The sequence below is a fragment of the Trachurus japonicus genome, chromosome 4, assembly GCF_045865225.1.
Source record: "Trachurus japonicus isolate A0001 chromosome 4, Traja_1.0".
Lineage (NCBI taxonomy): Eukaryota > Metazoa > Chordata > Actinopteri > Carangiformes > Carangidae > Trachurus > Trachurus japonicus.
Window position 1 is genome coordinate 30,949,438 of NC_140910.1, and position 21,369 is coordinate 30,970,806.

Genomic DNA, 21,369 nt, shown 5'->3' on the forward strand with positions numbered 1-21,369 from the left:
CTAGAAATAAGACAAATATTCTTGGTAAGATTTAGAATTTTTGCAGTGAACCTGAGGCTGGTTCTGTTTCTGCAGCTGAATCTTAGAAGTTACAGTGTTTAACCTCAGACCTTGAACTCGTCACAAGACACTGAACACCTGGAGAGGATCGGCCAATCAGCAGCCGGTTCTCAGACATGGAGACAAACCAGTTCAACCAGCGGCGAGCAAGGAATGTAGAGAGACAGAGAGAGAGGCAGAGATTCTGGCAGCTCAGATCTAATCCTTGTAACACCCGGACACACACACACACACACTCACACCTGGACACACACACACCTGGACCGAGACGTGGAGTCGTCGGACCGACTGTCAAACGGAGACAGACCGGGACGGACGGAGACAGACGGACGGCGCCTGAAGCAGCCGTGAGTATCTGAGCGTGTTGAGTGTTGTTGTGTTGTGAGCAGATTCACAGTGAACAGGTATGAACATGAACAGAGTCTCTGCTGTGATTCATCATTAGACTTGAACCAGTCAACCAGGTCGTCACTCAGTGGGCGGAGTCTCTCTGACGTGATCCACGTGTTGTCACATGGATCTTGACCATTGACCTTTAAACATCTGGTCGTCAGAGGTCAGAGGTCAGCAAAAGACAACCTTAACCGATGGCGTTTGGATTTAACTGCGTAGCTACGGGTACAAGACAGTAGAGACAGTGGAGATAGAAGTGTAGAGACAGTAGAGACAATAGAGTTGAAGCAATAGAGACAGTGAGTAGAGGCAATAGAGTTGAGACAGTAGAGACAGAAATGTAGAGACAGAGTAGAGGGTAACACTTTACAATAAGGGTCCCTTAATTAACATTAGTTAGTACATTATTAAGCATTAATTAACTGTTTACTATTAACAATCATTATTATGTATTATTTAGGATTAGGAAACACATTAATTGATGTAGCCTATTAGTAAGCAGTTAATTAATGTTTACTACTCAAAGTTAGTTAATACATTTAAAAGTTGAATAATGTTATTAGTTATCATTATGTATGCATCACTCAGCATTAATTAACACATTAGTTTATATATTAATGCTTAATAATGTTGTACTAACGTTAATTAAGGGACCCTTATTGTAAAGTGTTAGAGTAGAGACAGAAGTGTAGAGACAGTAGAGACAATAGAGTAGAGACAGAAGAGATAATAGAGACAATGGAGAAGAGACAAAGGTGTAGAGACAGAAGTGTAAAGACAGAGTAGAGACAGAAGAGATAGTAGAGACAGAAGTGTAGAGAGACACCCTCTTCATGGCCCCTCCCCCTCTCTCTTCATGGAGATTAACAACAGTGTTTGTGTTTCCAGGTTCAGGAAACTCCTGAAGACGTTTCATCTCATCACAGGAAAAACTCTGTCTACGTCGTAGATAAAAACAACTGAGGAACTTTAAAAGTGAGGATGAATCCCTCAGAGGAACCTCCTGAGGACGAACGTGTCCATGAGGACGACCGTGACCACCCTGATGAAGACGTGAAGGTCAGAGGTCAGGGGACCAGGAGGACGATCGGCGCTCTGACACTGTTCAGAGAAGACTTCAACCAGTTCAAAGACGACGTGCTGAAGGTGTTCAAAGAGACGAAGACGCAGCTGGATGAGCGTCCGTCCAACCAGGCGGAAGACAGAGGCAGCGGCACCTTCAGCCTCCTCAGAGAAGATCTGAGCAGCATCTTCAACGTGTCCAGAGACCTGAGGACCAGACAGACGCCAGAGAAGACCACCAACCCCCTGAGCCTCCTCAAGGAGGACATCTCCAGTGTCTTCAGGATCAGTCTGAGGGACAACAAGGGTCCTGCTGCCCCAAAGGAAGACGCCTCCAAAATAAGAGTCCAGAGGTCTCAGAGAACAAGCAACAGTTTTAGGAGGCTGTTTAGGAGAGACCAGACAATAGTAGAGGACAGAGAAGATGAAGAGGACAAAGAAGATGTAGAGGACAGAGAAGATGTAGGAGACAGAAATAACAAAGAAGATGTAGAGGACAGAGAAGATGTAGAAGACAGAAAGGACAGAGAGGATGTAGAGGACAGAAAGGTCAAAGAAGATGTAGAGGACAGAGAAGATGTAGAGGACAGAAATAACAAAGAAGATGTAGAGGACAGAGAAGATGTAGAGGACAGAAAGGACAAAGAAGATGTAGAGGACAGAGAAGATGTAGAGGACAGAAAGGACAAAGGAGATGTAGAGGACAAAGAAGACGTAGAAGACAGAAAGGACAAAGAAGATGTAGAGGACAGAGGCAGCAGCACCTTCAGCCTCCTCAGAGAAGATCTGAGCAGCATCTTCAATGTCGTGTCCAGAGACCCGAGGACCAGACAGACGCCAGAGAAGACCACCAACCCCCTGAGCCTCCTCAAGGAAGACATCTCCAGTGTCTTCAGGATCAGTCTGAGGGACAACAAGGGTCCTGCTGCCAGAGTCCAGATGTCTCAGAGAACAAGCAACAGTTTTAGGAGGCTGTTTAGGAGAGACCAGATAATAGTAGAGGACAGAGAAGATGAAGACGACAGAGAAGATGAAGAGGACAAAGAAGATGTAGAGGACAAAGAAGATGTAGAAGACAGAAATGATGTAGAGGACAGAAAGGACAAAAGAGATGTAGAGGACAGAAAGGACAAAGGAGATGTAGAGAACAAAGAAGATGTAGAGGACAGAGAGGATGTAGAGGACAGAAATGACAAAGAAGATGTAGAGGACAGAGAAGATGTAGAGGACAGAAAGGACAGAGAAGATGTAGAGGACAGAAAGGACAAAGAAGATGTAGAAGACAGAAAGGCCAAAGGAGATGTAGAAGACAGAAAGGCCAAAGGAGATGTAGAAGACAGAAAGGATGTAGAGGACAGACAGGACGTAAGGACGTCGCTCTCAGAGCAAACAGATGAAGGATTCAGGGGAAAACTCTCCGCGATGGAGGACGGTGGGAACATGGACTCCATGAAGGAAGCAGAGGACAGTGAAGTGGACATCAGCGTCTCTGACACACGACCAGGAGAGGAGACGACATGGACGTCTCACACAGGTAGGACCAGAGGTTTTAACACACCGAGATCAAATCTGTGACCATGTGAAAACGTTTACAACTTCAGGTGAAAAGTTAAACCAACGTCTCACAAGCCATGTTTCCATCTAAAGTGATTCGAATCACTGGGAAATACGCATTAAAAGAAATTCGAATCATGTGTGTTTCCATCTACGGACTTTGCACCCCCCCCCCCCCCGGACGGACGGTATGATTTGAACACATTAGCGCGATTTAGCGCATATGTTTATTACCGTCATAACGCGACCTGTCCGTGTGTGTGGAAAGAGAGAGAGAGAGAGAGAGAGAGAGAGAGAGACACGGCCGCCACAGACTTTATTAATGATAAATGCTGGATGCGCTGGTTGATACGTTTTTAGGTTGATTGGTTTTTACTGAGGAGGAACTATGAAGAACTGTGCAGTAACATCATTATGAAGGTGTGTGGGGGCTTTTATTTTGCCGTGGCGGTGCGCCACAATTAATTATATGTAGTGAAACCCTGATGTTGTCTTGTGAGTGAACTGCAAACACAGGAGTAGATGGGGTGAAAGTAAGCTACGTCACACTTAATTCGAATCATCAACCAAAACCCGGCCCAAGCGAGCGTATTTCAGTTTGTGCGAATCAGGGGATTTTAATTCGAATCACGGCGTTTCCATCATCATTTTCTGATGCGATACATCTCGATGCGCATCTAAACAGCTGATGGAAACGCAACTAATGTCGGTTTCTGTCCAGCTGCTTCCTGTTCGGAGGAGGAAGAGGAGGAAGGAGATGACCTTCCCTTGGAGAACCTCCTCTCCGGGATCATTGGCTTCAGTCTGAGCGACGAAAGACAACGCGAGACGAGGTGAGACAGACCAGAGGACGAGTAACTTCAGAGACTGGACTGAGTGATATATGAGGTTCAACATGAACGTTTGATTCTGTGTCTGCAGGAGCCAGACGGGTGGAGACGCGTGGTGGGTGAAGAACTGTAAGATCACGTCTTCGTTTGGTTTTTCACAAGAAACATTTTCTCCTGTTGAATGAAGTGACAGCATCGTCTGCATAGAGTCGCACCTTCACTGCATCTGTACTGATTCCTGATCAGTGACCTGATCACTTATCAATGAGAATCAATGAGATAATGCCTCAACTTGAACGCAACATCTCATCCTCAGGGTTAGAAACACACTGATGCTCATGAGTCATCAGTGATGATCCTGATCTTGAACTTATTGATCCACTCTAATAAACATCAAAGTATGTACTTATGGGTTTTCAAGTTGAACAGTCGTAGAAAATTCATAGGAAATGAGGCAGAACATGAAGTCCAGCAGGTGGATCAGGGTCAGGGATCAGGATCAGGGACCTGTGGTTGGGGAACCAGGGTCAGAAACCAGGGTTAGGTGACCAGGAACCAGAGCCAGAGACCAAGTCCAGGGACCGGGACCAAGGACCAGGGCCAGAGTCCAGTGGTCAGGAACCAAGGTCAGAAACCAGGGACCAGAAACCAGAAACTAAAGATCAGGGACCAGAATTCAGGGCCAGAAACCAAGTCCAGGGACCGTGACCAGGGACCAGCAGTCAGGGACCAGAATTCAGGGCCAGAACTCAGGGTCAGAAACCAGGGACCAGCAGTCATGAACCACCTTGGCTTCTTGAGCTGATCTTTGACTCCTAAGAAACCGTTTGAAGCGACTTTGTCTCCAGATCAGCTGATCTCTGTCCCTCTCCCCAGATGCCTGTTATCTGACCTTTGACCCCAGCACTGCGAACTCCGAGCTGCGTCTGACCGACGGCAACCGGATGGTGACCCGCGTGTGGTCACCCGATTGGTCCTCGGACCACCCGGACCGGTTCGAGCGCTGCCCCCAGCTGCTGTGCAGGGAGGGGCTGCTGGACTCGGTGTACTGGGAGGTGGAGTGGAGCGGCGGCGCCGACGTGGGCGTGGCCTCCAACCGGCTCTGCAGGGACGGGCCGGTGGCGAGCTGCCTGATGGGACTCAACCAGTGGTCGTGGAGCGTGGAGTGCTCGGAGGGAAGCTACACGCCGTGCCACAACAACCGCAGGTTCAAGTCCTGCTCTCCGGAACCCTTCGCCCGCAGAGTCGGGGTGTACTTGGACTGGGCCGCCGGGTCGCTGTCCTTCTACTGCGTCTCCCAGGACGCCATGGTCCACATCCACACCTTCAGCTCCGCCTTCTCGGAGCCGCTCTACCCCAGCTTCTGGGTCTGGGCCTACGGCGGCTCCGTGTCGCTGCCCCAGGTGCAGCTCGACTGGGAGCGGCTGCTGCAGTGACCTGAACACGGCTGATTGGTCGGTCTGGACTCTAGTCTGGAGGCGGAGTCGCGAACAAGACTCTGGAACTGCGATGGGAATAACGGCTCTATTTTTTCAGTAACGAGTAAACAAAAAAGTTACTGTTTCCCCCGTTATAACGCCGTTACCGTTATTGACAATAAAATCCGGCGTTACTTGACTCAAGAAGTCCCGTCACAAAATAATGCACCCATTAAACTGTATGTTACATACACATTAATCTAGAACTAACCAACTCACTCGGTATCCCTCCTCTGTGCGGAGGAATACTGAGTGAGTTGGTTAGTTCCAGATAAATGGGAGGTTAGGGCGGCGAGTCCAACTACTTCTATTACATATTAACTGGTAACTATACGTGCTCAACACTGGCCTCACAAACAGGTTGAACTGTGACATCATCACAATAAAATAACGTTTTCTACTCTGTTCATCGTATGTTTCCTCCAGTGTGTGTGATTGTGTGTTGTTGTGTTGTTGTGTCTGACCTGTAGCTGGCTCTCCTGACTCCCTCGGGCATCCTGCAGCTCCTTCTCCAGCTGCTCCAGACGAGCCACACGCATCTGCAAACACACACACACACACACACACACAGTTAAGACAGGTCCAGATGTGCTGTCTCTCCAGCAGCTGTCTGCGTTACAGCTCATCAACAATGCAAATAAACATACACACACGACAGAGACTCTGCAGATCATCCCATAAGAAACACTCTTTAAAAGGATAGTTCAAAATTTTGGCAAATTGGCCCATTGCCATAATCCCTACAGTTTTAGGAGTAGGTTTGTTACCTTTAATTCAGATTCAGATAATGAAACGTTACCAGACAGTTGTTTTAGAGGTAAATGCAGAGAGTTTTGCATGAATTTCCCTCTAAAACAACTCTGTCTGGTAACGTTCTGTTATTATCTCATAGCGTGGTGAATGTGCAGGTCACAACTTGTCCACCAGAGCGTTGTGGAGTTGTTGGATTGTGTATTTGATGAGTTTGATGAGGGGAAACCAAGAAATCCCATGAGCCTCCGTAGCGTAGCTCTGAGCAGCTCGCGGCTCTGCTCCGCCGTTCTAAAAATAGCTTGCACCGACAATTAAAGGTAACGAACCTACTGCTATGACTATAGGGATTATGGCAATGGGCCAATTTGCCAAAATGTTGAACTATCCCTTTTAACCCCTTAATCTGAATCATCTCCTCGTCTAAGTGTCCAATCAGGAGCCTCCGTCTCACCTGCGTCCTCTGCACGACCTCGTCACTGGAGCCGAATCGTTCCTTCATCGCCGAGCGAACGCGCTGAGCCTCGAACTCCAGCTGCTGCCGGATCAGGTCCATCTGCAGAGAGAACTGCAGCAAAGGCCACAGGTCAGCGTTCACACGTCACACCACAGACACAAAATGGAGGAATGTGATTGGCTGGTGGTGGTGGTGATGTCACAGCGTCCTCACCGTGTCGATGCGTGGCAGGTGGTTGAGTCTCTGAGAGAGTTCCTCCAGCTGACTGAAGTACCAGCAGCGCTCCCTCTCCTCCTGGTCCATCTCGCCCAGCAGGAGGTCCCTGCACACACACACACACACACACACACCAAGGTTATTATAGTTTTTACATTTTCATTAGTTTTTAAATTTGCTTTAGTACCACTGATTTTCATTGCGATCCGATACCAAATAAAACCAAAGGTGGTGTTGCCGATACCGATACATTTTACAAAAGCTTCATGTGTGAAGAAGGGGGAAACAAAAAAACAGACAGTTTCAAATAATAAATAATTTTGCAATGACACTAAAACACAGAGTTTAGTTGTAATTGTCAGTGGCAATAAAACACTGAAAAATAGACATTAAATACCAGGGTGTATCCATGGTATGTGGGAAAGTGCATTTCTATGGCATTAATATAGGAACATTTGATAATTTAGAGTGTAGTTTTGAGGACTACATTGACCATTTTAAATTCACATTTTAAGGAACAATCTGAAATTTCACAGGTTTCACAGCTTATCTTATTCTTTCATTAGAAACACTTTTTTTTCAAGAATAACATCCCAACTTTAATCCTCCTGCTCTCATTAGGTCTATGAGTTGAGACGCGTGGATTAATTTAATCTACACAACCATAGTTCACGGGCGGGGGATAGGTCCTGTAAACGACAAAATAACGGTCTACTGTCATAAAAAATAATTGTTAACGCCAGATTAGTGCAGACTGGTGATAGGATCGATACTTTCTTATGAGCATCGATCCTAAAGTTTTAGTTTTTAGTTTATTTTTGAGGAATAGACTAGTTTTTATTTAGTTTTTATTTAGTCTTAGTCTTAGTTGTAGTTTTTATTTAGTCTTAGTCTTAGTTGTAGTTGTTCAGGTTTTAGGAGAAAGCCTCTGTCCGTCCTCTGAAGATGAACTTGTTCCCTTTTAGTTGCATCCATCCCATAATGTTCCCATCAGTCCTCATCAGGCCCATTCACTCTTATCTAGCTGTGGGTCGTACTCCAAGTCGTCCCATATTGAGCTGTGGCCTTTTCTTCCTGCAGCTTTAGACATCGACAAGAAAACTACAACTAAGCTGATGTTATCTGACTCTACTTTAGTTTTGAATTGTTCATTGTAGTTTTTATTTAGTTTAGTTTTTATTTCAGTTTACTCGATTATTTTTTCACTGCTAGTTTTATTCTAGTTAGGTAGGCCTATAATAAACCTCTGCTGGATGTGGGCGTGTCTCAGTGACCTCACCTCTCCTTGCACAGCTTCTCCAGGTGATGGTCGCTCACTCGTCCGTCCGCTCCGCTGATCACCGCCGTTTTGGGCGGCGCTCCGTCCAGGAAGTGGTGAGGCAGCATGACGGCGTCCCCCGCGGCGCTGCTCTGACGGGACGAGGACCTCAGCGGGCTCCTCGCCCGGCTCGCCGCCGCCGAGGACGAGGAGGAGCAGGACGACGGCGGCAGAGCCAGGTGGTCGTCCAGCTCCGCCGCCGCGACGCCGCCGGCGCCTCCCAGCGTGTTCGTCAGCAGCCTCAGGTTGTGAGGTTGGTGCTTGAGCTCGTAGTAGTTGGTGAGGTCCATGTGGAGCTCTGGAGAAAAAGAAAGCTTTGTTGTCATGGTTACAGTAATTGGGTCATTCCGCCAAAAGACTGTGCCATTTGCTCGTTGTAACTCTTAAAAATTAAACTTCATTTTTCATTCTATTTCAGTATCCACAAGTTTCCGAACGTGATCTATGGTCAAAACCAGAAGCCGGTTTTGGTGGAATTATGTTCCGTTTCCATGGTTTTCAGTCGTTGTCATAGTTGCGGTAAACGCATGGATCTATTAACACTGGCTTTTAACACAGATTTCAATTTGTGTGATATCCATTGTTAAAAGCTGGTGTGATGATCCATGCGTTTTACAGATTTTCATTGGAAAAAAAAAAAAAATCCATGCATTTACCGCGACTACCGAAACCATGGAAACGTAAACATAAAATTCCACCGGAAGAGCAAAACCGGCTTACGTTTTTGACGTTCGGAAAAAGGTGGATAGAATTTATTAATATACACATTTACTCATTCAAAATGACTACTGGTTAATCTCAGGCTACTTTAAGTGTAGATAGAATATGAAGTCACACTAATATGCAAAAAAAATAGATTTTAGAAGGATTTTATTTATTATGCATTGTTGTAATAGGCTAGCGTTTGGCTGTGGGGACAGGCAGTGTTTTGAAAGCCTTTTTATAGTAATTAAAAATGATATATCTTTAATTTCTACAGTGATTCATGTGTATGGTGCTTTGTTTATTAATAAAGTGTAATTTTTATTATATTTAGCCTATATTTATAATAATAATGACATAAATCGAAAATCACTCTCCTGTGCGCCATAGTGACAAAAAATGATCTGAAATATCACACCGGCTATTACATATTAACGATATATAACAATGAATCTGCTGTTCAATGATCAAATTTTCTGTTGATTGGTAATTGATTAATAGTTGATCTGGACCGTGTGTGTAATTGAGTTCCAGTCCAGACACACTACCAGCGGCTGGTGGTTAATGAGTCATAATGAGCTGCAGCCAATCAGGTTTAGTTGAGTGAGTGTATCAATTATGTCTGTGAGCTGCGATTGGTCCCTGAGGAGGCGGTGACATCATCATCGTCATCATCATCATCATCAGACCTTTGAGCTGGTGCAGCACGTCGCTTCGCCCCGACGACGCCAGAGTCCCCGCCTCCTGCTCCAGTTTACTCTGCAGCTGCTTCAGCACCTCCTGCAGGAGAACAAGAGGAGAAGATGAAGAGAACATAAAGAGAAGAACATAAGGAGGACAAGAGGAGGACATGAAGAGAATAGGAGGAGAACATGAACAGAAGATGAGGAGAAGATGAGGAGACCATAAGAAGAATGAGAGGAGAACATAAGGAGGACATGAGGAGAACATAAAGAGAAAAGGAGGAGAACAAGAACTGCAAAATCTTACCAAGAATATTTGTCTTATTTCTAGTCAAAACAAATCTCATTCTACCTAAAATAAGACTCATCACATAAAAAGTAGCTTGTTTTCAGACACTTTTTACATCTTTCAAGCATATTTCCACTTAAAATAAGTAGAAAAATCTGATAGTGGAGCAAGTTTGTCCTACAAGCACTTGCTTACAAACTTGCTTTCACTGGCAGATTTTTCTACTTATTTCAAGTGAAAATTTGTTTGAAATGAGTGAAAATGATCTAAAAACGTTTTTAAAAAAAGTTAATTTTTAGGCGATGAGTCTTATTTTAAGTGGAAAGAGATTAGTTTTGACTAGAAATTAGACATTTTGACAAGAAATAAGACACATATTTTTGCAGTGTAAGGAGAATATGAGGAAAACATGAGGAGAACATAAAAAGAACATGAGGAGAACATCAACATCCTTGATTGACAGAGTCTGTAGCTGATTAATAACCAATTAAAAGAGTCCGACATCATCAATCGATCACCTGGGTAACGAACCATCTGAGCTCTGTGATTGGTCGATCTGCAGCTTCACAATGAATCAAAAAAACCCTAAAGGTGGACGGATGATGATGTCATAGATAGGTCCAACTCTCCACTGACCTGATCCGCTGATCTGAATGATGACGTCATAGTCTGATCGTCCTCCAATAAATCAATAAATAAATCAATCAATCAATGCAACATCGTCCTCCTGCTCCTCTCTCACCGTCGTCGTGTTGTGTTTGTGTGTCAGAGTCCGACCGTCGTCCTGAATCTGATAATCCAGCTGCTGTCAGCATCTGGACACGTGAGTGTGAGTGTGTGTGTGTGGCTGAGAGGATTTATATTCAACCTCTGGGTCTTAGCCTGGTTTCTCTCCCTCTCTCCCTCCCTCCCTCTCTTTCTCATCTCTCTCTCCCTCTCTTTCCCAACCCCCCCCCTTTCCTTCTATCTTTTTTTTTAATTGATCGTTTCTCGTTTTTTTATTTTTAACCGTTTAACTGAAATGTTTTTAATCTGATCAGAAACATCTTTATTCCATAGTTTCTATCTAAACACAACGTTGAAGGTTTTCAGATCAATATCATCGATCAGACCGATCATGACCTTTGATTTTAATGAAATTTAATGAAAATACATTTGATACAGGATCTAGATCCTCTACATCAGACTCAAAATAATGACAACATACAGAAAATAAACACAAATATACCATTAGAAACTTCAATAACGCATACATAATATCACTTAAAGAGTAACTAAACCCCCAAACCACTTTTTTCTGCTGAAAACAAATGTATTTGGGTATGAAGTAGTCTTGCTGATACATATACTGTATATCAGAATACTACAATTTCATAACCCCGCTTAATAATAGAAATAATTATATAAAAAATCCTTATTTGACCAGCAATGATCAAGCCGATTTTTAAAAGAGTTCACTGACGGAGCTGCACTACATCCTCAGGAAGCTCATTCCATACTTTTACAGGCCTAAGTGCAAAAAAATATTTTCTTTTGTCACAAAGAAAATATTTTAGATTTGAGCCCGCCCTAACCTCCTGCTGCGTCCTCACCTTCATGCCGGTCGTCTCCGTCTCCAGTTTGGACAGGTGGTTGGAGTTGTCCTCCAGCTCCCTCCTCAGGTGGGAGTTCTCCTTGCGGAGCGCCTCCACCTGGTGGGCGAGCTGGTCGTACGACGCCACGTTGGCCATGTTCACGCTCCGCAGCGCCACCTGGAGGAGCAGAGGGGGAGGGGGAGGAGTCAGAGTGAAGTCTGGAGTCTGTTGTTGTGTTCGGTCTGGTCGAGTTTAGTAAAGTAGAATTTTATTTATATAGCACTTCTCACAGAGAAGACTCACAAAGTGCTTCACAGATACATAAAAAATACAAACATCATACCACTATTATACGAAGTAAATAACAACAAAGCAAGTTTAGGGATGTAGCTACAGAAACCAGGATTCGGTTTCGCATCCGGTTGAATTTTGCGTACAGTTTCTGCTGAACCTTAGAACATCAATATAACCGAACAATACGCACGCCGATGTCATGACGCCGCCAACAATCACGATATCCTGCCGTCTCTGAACGACAATGTACAAAGCACTCTCAGCACAGCCAGCATAAATAAACATGAAGTCCCCTGGCTAGCTTGATGCTAACATATAATGGAAAACATCATAGACAGGCTAACGAAAATTAGCCAACAAAACCAAACCAACAAACAGAGCTACAATCCAATAATACTTAAAGGCAGATATTTCCTCTGCTCTGTGGAAATAATTTCAGTTTTTTGTGTGTTTTTTTCCTGTTTTGAATGAGAGAAAATGTTAAAGCCTGAATCCTGAATCACTTAAAGGGATAGTTCAACCTTTTGGCAAATTGGCCCAATGCCATAATCCCTATAGCTGCCCTATAAGCCACGGAGGCTCATGGGATTTCTTGGTTTCCCTCATCAAACTCATCAAATACACAATCCAACAACTCCAAAACGCTCTGGTGGACAAGTTGTGACCTGCACATTCACCACGCTATGAGATAATAACAGAACGTTACCAGACAGAGTTGTTTTAGAGGAAAATTCATGCAAAACCGCAAGCAGTCTCTGCATTTACCTCTAAAACAACTCTCAACTTTCTATCTGAGTGTCAGAATCAATTCTGTTCAAATGCAAAAAAGCAGCAAAAGTTATTGTCCATTGTTTTCTCTACAGCTAGAATAAAAAAGGAAACACACTGTGTGATGTTGTCCACTGTGTTTATAACGTGCTGACCGGAGTAATTGGGATTCGGTTCGTAAATCAGTGGATTCCGTGTTCGGCAGAATCCCAAAAATGAGGATTCGCTTCATCCCTGATAGTCTGTTAGTTTGTTGTTGTGTGTTCACTGGACCGATGGCGGCGGTGCGTTCACTGACAGTCTGTTAGATAACACGTTATCTAAGTTTGTCCTCGGGGCTGTTTCCACCATCTGATCCTGGATCTGCTCCTGGTCTGACGGACGGAAACAGCAGGAGGAGCTTCAGATTATAGTGATTGATTCTTCTGTTTTAATTTAATTCTGATGATGTTTATAGATTATAGATTATAGATTATATATTTAACAGATACAGATATTTCTTTATATTTGTTTGTGTTGCTCTCATGCCTCTCTGTCCTCACCGTTCTTCAACTCTGCTGATCTGGAGTCAGTGCAGCAAATGTCACTGCAGCATTCATTATGAGGAGCAGGTGCCCCAGGGGATTGTGGGTAAAAGGAGGGGGGGGGGGGCGTTGAGGGGGGAAAACATGATCCAGAATCTGGTCTGAAGTGGATTTTATTGGACGTGGTCTTAGGTCAGAGGGGGCGGAGTCACTGCTCTGACAGCACAGGATCGATCAATTAATCGATTAATGGAAAAAGAACATTTATAGTTTGTAAACACACACACACACTGATGGACACACAGAGGCGTCATGTGATCAGACGATGGCCCCGCCCCCTCACCTCCACCTCCACAGACTTCAGAGTGACTCAGCAGTTTGACCTTCACTCAGACCGGGCGCCGCCTCATCTCTCGGCTCTCAGGCTGTAGCCATGGCAACAGCACCGGAGCGCCAATCATCATCAGCTGCCGGATCAGAACCGGACCTCACGAGTACAGCTGCTGCACCAGTGTGAGTGTGTGTGTGTGTGTGTTTCCCATCAAACATCTCTAGGTGTATTGATGTTCTGCGTTACCGCGGTAACAGGTCCCCCTTCCCCCATCGTCATGGTGACACATTTACATGTAGTGATGGCTCTTTGTGCCTCCTCCTCTGTCATCTGATCCACACACACACACACACTGCATGCTGCAGTCGCTGCAAAGCATGCTGGGTAAGAAGAAGATGTGAAGCAGCTCCCAAGAGAGAAAAATAAAACGAGAGAATCAAACGGAGGAACTTAACGAGCCTTAACGGAACCTATTAACCACGGGGTTGCTATGGAAACGCCTGATCCGGCAGACAGCGTGACCCCGATATGAGACGAAGTGGAGAGATGAATCAGGAAGAGGAGATCAAAGAGAGTTTGAGTTTTAACCAATCGTTCATTCACACCACAAACTGTGCAATCCAACACAACACAAGAAAAGAAAAGAAGGAAAGAAAAAAGAGAGAAAGAAAGAAGAAAGCAAGAGAGAGAGAGAAAGAAAGAAAAACAGAAAGTGAGAAAGATAGAGAGAGAGAGAGAAAGAAAGGAAAAAGGGAGAAAGAAAGAAAGAAAGACAGAGAGAGAGAGATAGAAAGAGAGACAGAGAGAAAGAAAGAAAGAAAGAAAGAAAAAGGAAAGCGAGAGAAAGAAAGAAAGAAAGAAAGAAAGAGAGAGAGAGAAAAGGAAAGAAAGAGAGAAAGAAAGAAAGAAAGAAGGCGATATCTTTTGTTTCTTATGAAGAGAAATGCAACAAACAGGAAGTAAACAAACACTCCACACCCTGAGGTGATGACATCACACCAACAACTCCGCCCACCTCTGACATCATCACTAACATCAACAGCCGTGGTTCAACTGACGGCCACGAGAGCAACTGACAGGACTGACAGGTGACCGGTCGTACACTCATCTTCTTCATCATCATCATCATCATATGAACATGATGATGTCATCTCACTCTGTGTTTTTTTCTGTCTGAACAAAGAGTCGACCGACCACCAGCTCCCCCTCCCCCGACACACACACACACACACACACACACCTTCCCCCTCCTCCTCTTCCTCCTCCTCCATCTTTCATCTCTCTCTGCCCCCCTGAGACTGTCTGGTTACCGCGGTAACCTCCAGGCAGAGGATGGAGAGGGAGGAGGAGGAGAAAATGGCGGCGGAGTGTTTTCACTCACATAGCTTCAGTCTGTCTGGATGCTGAGGTCAGAGGTCACAGGTCAGAGCTGGTCTGAACTGTACAGGAGCCCAGGAGGGACAAAAAGGTGAAACGTCTCAGAGCGTCTTCCTCAGCAGACTGATTCCAGGACGACAGCCATCTTTGTTTTTTTAGGGATGGACATTTCAAGCAAAAGCACAATTCGCATACTATCTATCTATCTATCTATCTATCTATCTATCTATCTATCTATCTATCTATCTATCTATCTATCTATCTATCTATCTATCTATCTATCTATTAGGGCTGGGATGATATGCTTTTCTCCCGATTCGATTCTTCTACGATTTTTTGGATGGTGATTCGATTTAAATTGCGATTCTACGATATTGCCAATTCTCTCGATTTTTAGTCTGCATTTTTAACATTTATCTGCACTCAAACACTGTAGGAGCCTATAAATTAACATAGTCCATTATAAAGTGAACTTTATGTAAGGGATAATGTATAGTTCGGAGGTTGTTATGGAGAAATATTAATATTATTTCTCCATAACAACCGACCAACTATACATTATCCCGCTTAGAACACGGCCTACAACTAAATCATTCAATAATGTAACACAAAATAATGATAAAAAGAGATTTTATTCATGTAAAATTAGACCGTTGCTCGGGACGCCGCTCTGACCAGCGCAGCACAGAAAAGAGAAAGTATGCAGGATATTTACTTTATGTTTCATTTTTACCGTCATTAAATAGCTTCGGACTATTAGTGATGTTAGATAAACGACTTGTAACCTGTTACAGGGAGAGTGGAGGCTCCTAAATTATTTCCACATCGTGGCTGAAAAGTAAACTTGCATCAGAACCTCTGACCGTGTCACAGCTCCTCTCCTCTCTGTAGCTCCGCGACACAAACGCACCCCATAATCTCTTGTTTATGACAGATACGACTACACAAAATACATCGTAACGTGTATGGTAATCCATCGATCCACTGTTTGATTATCAAAGGCTTCAAATGCACGAACGGGAGGAGGCTCGGCAAAACAGCGGCCGTGACCGGACATACAGAGTCGGCCGTTGCTATGGAGTCCCTAGCAACGGTCCGCTCAGCGGTGGTCTATCGAGAAATAAACACCGCAGAATATTGGTGATTGACCAATCAGAATCGAGTATTCAAGAGAGCCGTGTTCTAAACCCTTATAACCCTTTCCAAAACCTGTACTCTCTGTATGTAAAAAAGGCTAACAAATGTACATTGCACAATATTTTAAAAAATTTAAAAAAATTCAAAAAAAAAAAATCGATTTAAAAATCGTCAAAAAAGATATCGATCTATCTATCTATCTATCTATCTATCTATCTATCTATCTATCTATCTATCTATCTATCTATCTATCTATCTATCTACTATTTTTCAGACAAGACTATAGTTTTTTAATGGAACTACTATTGGAATATTCGATAATCCTTTCCCATCCGTCTTTGTTTTACAGTAAAGCCTGAGACCTCACACACACAGAGCTCTGACTTCCCTTCCTGTCATCTGACACACGGCGTCCATGTTGTTGCTGCTGCTCAGGAAGATGAAGACGATGGGTCGATGAAATCTGCTGCTGTCGATGCTTGATGCAGGTGAGCGTCATGTAACCTGTGAGTTCACAGACGAAGGTCAAAGGTCAGACGTGACGTCTCTCAGTCTCTCCTGTTACGTAAGCTCTTCCTGTTCCCGAGGCCGCGGTGAGTCACGGCCCCCGCAGCTCCGTCAGAGGTCAGAGGTCAGAGCCCCTCCCCTCTGTGATCCCGTGTCATGTCAATCAGCCAATGAGACGACAGATCAGAACCAGAACCAGATCCAGACTCCTGGTCCTGACCCCAACCCATATTCTGCTCTCAGAGTACAAGATGCTTCCGATATAGATCAAGCAGACGCAAAGGAAAAAACACAGTTTGGTGCATTATCACCATCTGCTACTATTTATCAGTTTTTTAGTGCTTTTATCTTTTTTTTTTAAATCATTTCTTTGTGTAGCACTTTGCAGATAGATATAGTGGATTGTTTTCCTTCCTTCACGTGCAATATGTAATATGCTAAATTATTTTTGCAATTTCAATTTCAATTTGTGTCAAATCTGTGTGGAGTTTGCATGTTAGGTTAATTGGTGACTCTAAAATGCCCATAGGTGTGAATGAGAGTGTGAATGGTTGTCTGTCTATAAATATGTCGGCCCTGAGATAGGCTGGCGACCTGTCCAGGGTGTAACCCGCGTCTCGCTCGAAGTCAGCTGAGAGAGGCTCCAGCTCACTCGTGACCCTAGTGCAGGATAAGCGGTATAGAAAATGAATGAATGAATGAATGAATGAATTTCAATTTGCAGCTGGAGCTGTGCAGTATCCTGTTATTCGCTGCTTTTATTCTGTTTGGCTTTGCCGTCTAGGACGCTCCCGTCTTATTTTATCTCATTTTATTTTGTGTTGTAATGCAATTAATTATGTGCAGGTGTTTTGTGTAATTGTGCCTCATGTCGGCTGCAGCACTTTTCTATAGCCTGGGTTTACCCATGCTGCCTGCGCGCGATTTTATCCGCTCTGCAAGTCGGCCTGGAAACCATGGACCCAGTTTTTCCCTCAACGATGGAGCCAATCACAGAACAGGGGAGGGGGCAGCAAGACGATGACGACACATCAAAGCTACTTTGTTGATTTGTTATCAATCCAACATGGCGGCAGACGATTTATCTTTCCATGGAGCGTTACAAAAGTGTTTTAAGTAGTTTAGACCGCAAGTTTATTTTGAAAAAAGAGAAACGTTTAGCGAGCGGAATTCTTTTGCTATACATACGTCATCGGATATGATTGATACGATTGGCTATAAGCTACGTTCAGATGCATTTGATAGGCATCCGTAGCGCCCAATAAACAGCTCTGGGCTTTTGTAAACCACGCCTCAAATACGAAACAATGAGCGGGTGGTTCCCAGACCTGGTGTTAGCCAGGCTAGCACTTTTCTGGCCCGAGACAAATTTCCCTCAGGGGACAATAAAGTTATTCTGATTTCTGATCGTTCCAGCAAATCCAAATATGGTCAAAGAGGAGGAGCCTGATACCTGTCAGTCAAAGAGACCCCGCCCCTCAGACACAGTCGGACTCAAACACACTGCAGCACAGACCCACTGTGCCTCGGAAAGAAAGGGAGAGAGAAAGAAAGAAAGACAGAGAGAGGGAGTAAGAAAGAAAGAAAGAAAGAAAGAAAGAAGAGAGTTGTTTTCGTTTCTTACGAAGAGAAATGAAACAAACAGGAAGTAAACAAACAGATCAACACCAAACAAAGCTGCAGTTCCTCTAACGGCCACTAGAGTGAGTTAGTGGTGACAGCCGGGAATCGAACGCGGCACAAACGTCACAAATGCAAATGCTCCTCCTCCTGCTCCTGGTGACGTCATCACTACCACCGCTAGATATTGCCTGGCAACAGCACCTGGCGACGCTTTTATAGCAACGACCTGTGACCTCGTTTTTTACTGCAGAACACGACAGACCAAAAGTAAAAACAGGAAACTGGACTTTTCAAAGTAAAAGCCTCCTGTCGCGTCTCAACAGAACTGATCGATTCGTTTGTTTTGGAAAATTTCATCAGTCAATTACAAACAATCAATGTTTTTAGTTTCAGCTCTGCTACGTAGACAGAGTATCTGAGTAAAAGTACTTAGTTAGCCTACATTCGACACTACTGAGGAAACACACTGAGGTGTCAGAAATCCTGCACACTGGCAGGACAGTGAAGGCAGCACTGTTCATATTTTTACTGCAGTTTTTTGCAGCTCAACAACAAATCTAATGATGTGGAAGTAACACAAACACACACACACAGTCTGCTCTGTCAGCTGCAGTTATTTACAGGTCGTCACTCAGCGTCTGTTAGTCTGATTGATTAGATATTGATTAACCTCTGACTGTACATGTTACATAATGTTAATTAAAACAAAACATGCATATTCAAATAAGATATTAAAATAATCAGAAGAGGCTAATCAGATAAAACCTGATCAATTAAACTACACAACAACACAACAGACAGTGAATCTTTGTCCCAGTGCATCATGGACCAGTGGATGAGACGTTCAAGGCCCCAAACCATCAAAAAAAAACAACAACCAGAGGAGCCCAATGAGACGTTCAAATGCACATGCAAAATTAGCCTCGAGCTAACTCAGCTACATGAACACGCAGATACAAAGGAGCAGGAGCACAAACAGAAACCAGTGGAAGCCAATAGAAACAGGTTTGCGTTGGATCTGCAGCGTTGAGAATAAAACATCTTCTAATATTTGACCTCTAATGCTTTTTTTTTTTTGTTTGTTTTTTGTTTTTTTCCCCCCCTGACGACATCTATGATTCATCAGCTCCTCATCCTCCTCCTCCTCTTCCTCCTCGCCCTCCATCCTCTGCCCGCATCAAGGAGAAAAACTAGGACGCCCTCCCTTCCTCCTCCTCCTCCACCACCACCACCCAAAAAATTAAAATGAATTGAAAAATTAAAATAAAAACGCGATGGATGAAAGAAAAAACACAAACACTGGCCTTATTATAATCCAGAATCGAGTCCAGACCCAGACCTGGACTCGAACCTAGTCCTGGTCCCAGTCCTGCAGCCTCCGCTCGTCTCATCATCGCATCAACCAGGAGGAGCGGTATTGTGTCCTCTCCTCCCGCACTGCGTGTGAGCAGCAGCAGCAGAGAGGCGAGCGGAGCTAGACCGGACCGAACCGAGCCGAGCCGAACCGAGCCAGGCCGAGTCAAAGTGTATACTGTGTTAAACCGGGTCACAGAAAGAAAAAAGAAAAAACGGAATAAATGAAGGTTAAAGAAGAAAAGAGAAGGAGCGGTCTGTTCTTACCTCATGACTCCGAGCGAAGCAGAAGATCAGTGAGGGAGAGAGAGAGAGATGGGAGATGGGAGGGGGGAGAGAGAGCAATAGAGAGAGGGAGGGGGGGCAGGAAGGGAGGGAGGGAGAGACGGAGAGGGGGAGTGAAGATGGGGGTTCAGTTTGTGCTTCAGGTCTCTGTTTTCTCCTTCTCTCCGTCATTTAATTAGCTTAAATGAGGCAGGGCAGGCGGTGTGTGTGTGTGTGTGTGTATCCCTCTGGTAGCCTACGCATTATGATGCCAGTGGGGGAAAAAATGTTTGGAGTGTTTTTATGTCTCAAAATAGACTAAATAAACTAATAATCTAAAGACATTTTTAAAAATTATTTATTTTTGGAAGTTTTGGGGATTTTTTGCCTGTAGGCAACATTGTACCATTAGGGTAGGTCATATACAGTATTAGAAACACCAGTCTCTGTAGACTTTCACCTTCACTGGCCTCATCCTCATCCCAATTCCCATTCTCATCTTCCTCATCATCATCATAATAGCCCGATGTTTACTTTACTGCATCCAAAATCAAATTTATTAAGGATAAAAACAAGATTATGATGAATTATATGTTTTTGAACATTATATTTACACCTAAACACACACTACCATAGTCTCATAATGCAATATTGATTCCATAATGGTCCACCAACACTGCAGTTTTCTATAATGGTATGTTGTTGCTTTCGGGCAACAGGTGCATTTTAACAAGTTTCCATTATTTAATAAGTAAATAAATTGCATGGAACTATTAAAAATTAAACTTTACTAATCTATTAGTGTAAATATATTTTTTTCCAGATGAAAAAGGGCCAGGAAGTTATGTTTTCAGACCGTTTTTTTATTTTACAGACTCCAAGTCCAATAATTAACAGGCAGACAGACAAATAAACAGATAAACAAAGAAACATAAACAAACAATATAGACAGCACACAGTCTGTCCACACACAAGCTAAAAACGGTACAGTTGTTCAGACCAGTAGCCTATTTCCAAAACATGGAAGTGTATTTTGTGTCACTTTGAGTTGGGTCAGTCAGAGACATTATAGATAGATTATAGATATCTGATATAGATACATTATAGATTATATATTATTATATACATTATAGATAAAACGTAGCTAAATAAAAATCGATCTATCAATACAGGGCTGAATATCTGAACCAACCACACGTCATCAGCTAAACGATGATGATGTCACAGAGCCAATCTAATCTATCTATCTATCTATCTATCTATCTATCTATCTATCTATCTATCTATCTATCTATCTATCTATCTATCTATCTATCTATCTATCTATCTATCTATCTATTTCATTTCTTTATTTATTGAATTGGGACAGTGCACATTCATCAACACTGACGCATTAAGCATCAGTGAATGTGCTGGACTTCGCACAACTGCTAAACTTAAGTATTTAAGCTGTATGGGTACATTTCTGATTTGTTTTTAACCAATGTTTGAGATTTTTTTTTACAGTAAAGAGTGAGTAATTGTTGCAGTTTCTGATCGATCTATCTATCTATCTATCTATCTATCTATCTATCTATCTATCTATCTATCTATCTATCTATCTATCTATCTATCTATCTATCTATCTATAGATTCTATGTTATTGAGGCCAAATCAATAATCATCATCAATTACCAGATGATCCATGACTGACTGAGTCTCCTTCCCCTCCTGGTCTCACCTGGTCTCTGTCCCAGCTGCTGATTGATCATATAAAATATTTAATGTTCACATTGATTCTTCTTATAAAACATTTCTGACCTGAGCTCAGACTGAACCTTTTTTT

The 21,369-nt window shown here is 43.5% G+C and overlaps 2 protein-coding genes across 2 annotated transcripts in view; one reads left to right on the forward strand and one right to left on the reverse strand.

The window, feature by feature from the left end:
* apc2 (APC regulator of WNT signaling pathway 2) overlaps positions 1 to 19,597 on the reverse strand; it is a 33,860-nt gene extending 14,263 nt beyond the window's left edge. The window contains exons 1-7 of the mRNA XM_085775174.1: positions 19,548 to 19,597; positions 11,385 to 11,543; positions 9,510 to 9,600; positions 8,080 to 8,416; positions 6,798 to 6,906; positions 6,582 to 6,695; positions 5,842 to 5,916 (exon numbers count right to left, since the gene is read on the reverse strand). Coding sequence (XP_085631300.1) covers positions 5,842 to 5,916; positions 6,582 to 6,695; positions 6,798 to 6,906; positions 8,080 to 8,416; positions 9,510 to 9,600; positions 11,385 to 11,522 — 864 coding nt within the window. The 5' untranslated portion in view covers positions 11,523 to 11,543; positions 19,548 to 19,597. The remainder of the gene's footprint in view (positions 1 to 5,841; positions 5,917 to 6,581; positions 6,696 to 6,797; positions 6,907 to 8,079; positions 8,417 to 9,509; positions 9,601 to 11,384; positions 11,544 to 19,547) is intronic.
* On the forward strand, positions 1,435 to 5,380 carry LOC146989190 (uncharacterized). The gene is made up of 4 exons (XM_085775293.1): positions 1,435 to 3,049; positions 3,791 to 3,902; positions 3,991 to 4,028; positions 4,776 to 5,380. The coding sequence occupies exons 1-4, from the start codon at positions 1,435 to 1,437 to the stop codon at positions 5,333 to 5,335; spliced, it is 2,325 nt and encodes a 774-aa protein (XP_085631419.1). The 3' UTR covers positions 5,336 to 5,380.
* Positions 19,598 to 21,369: the final 1,772 nt, after the last annotated feature.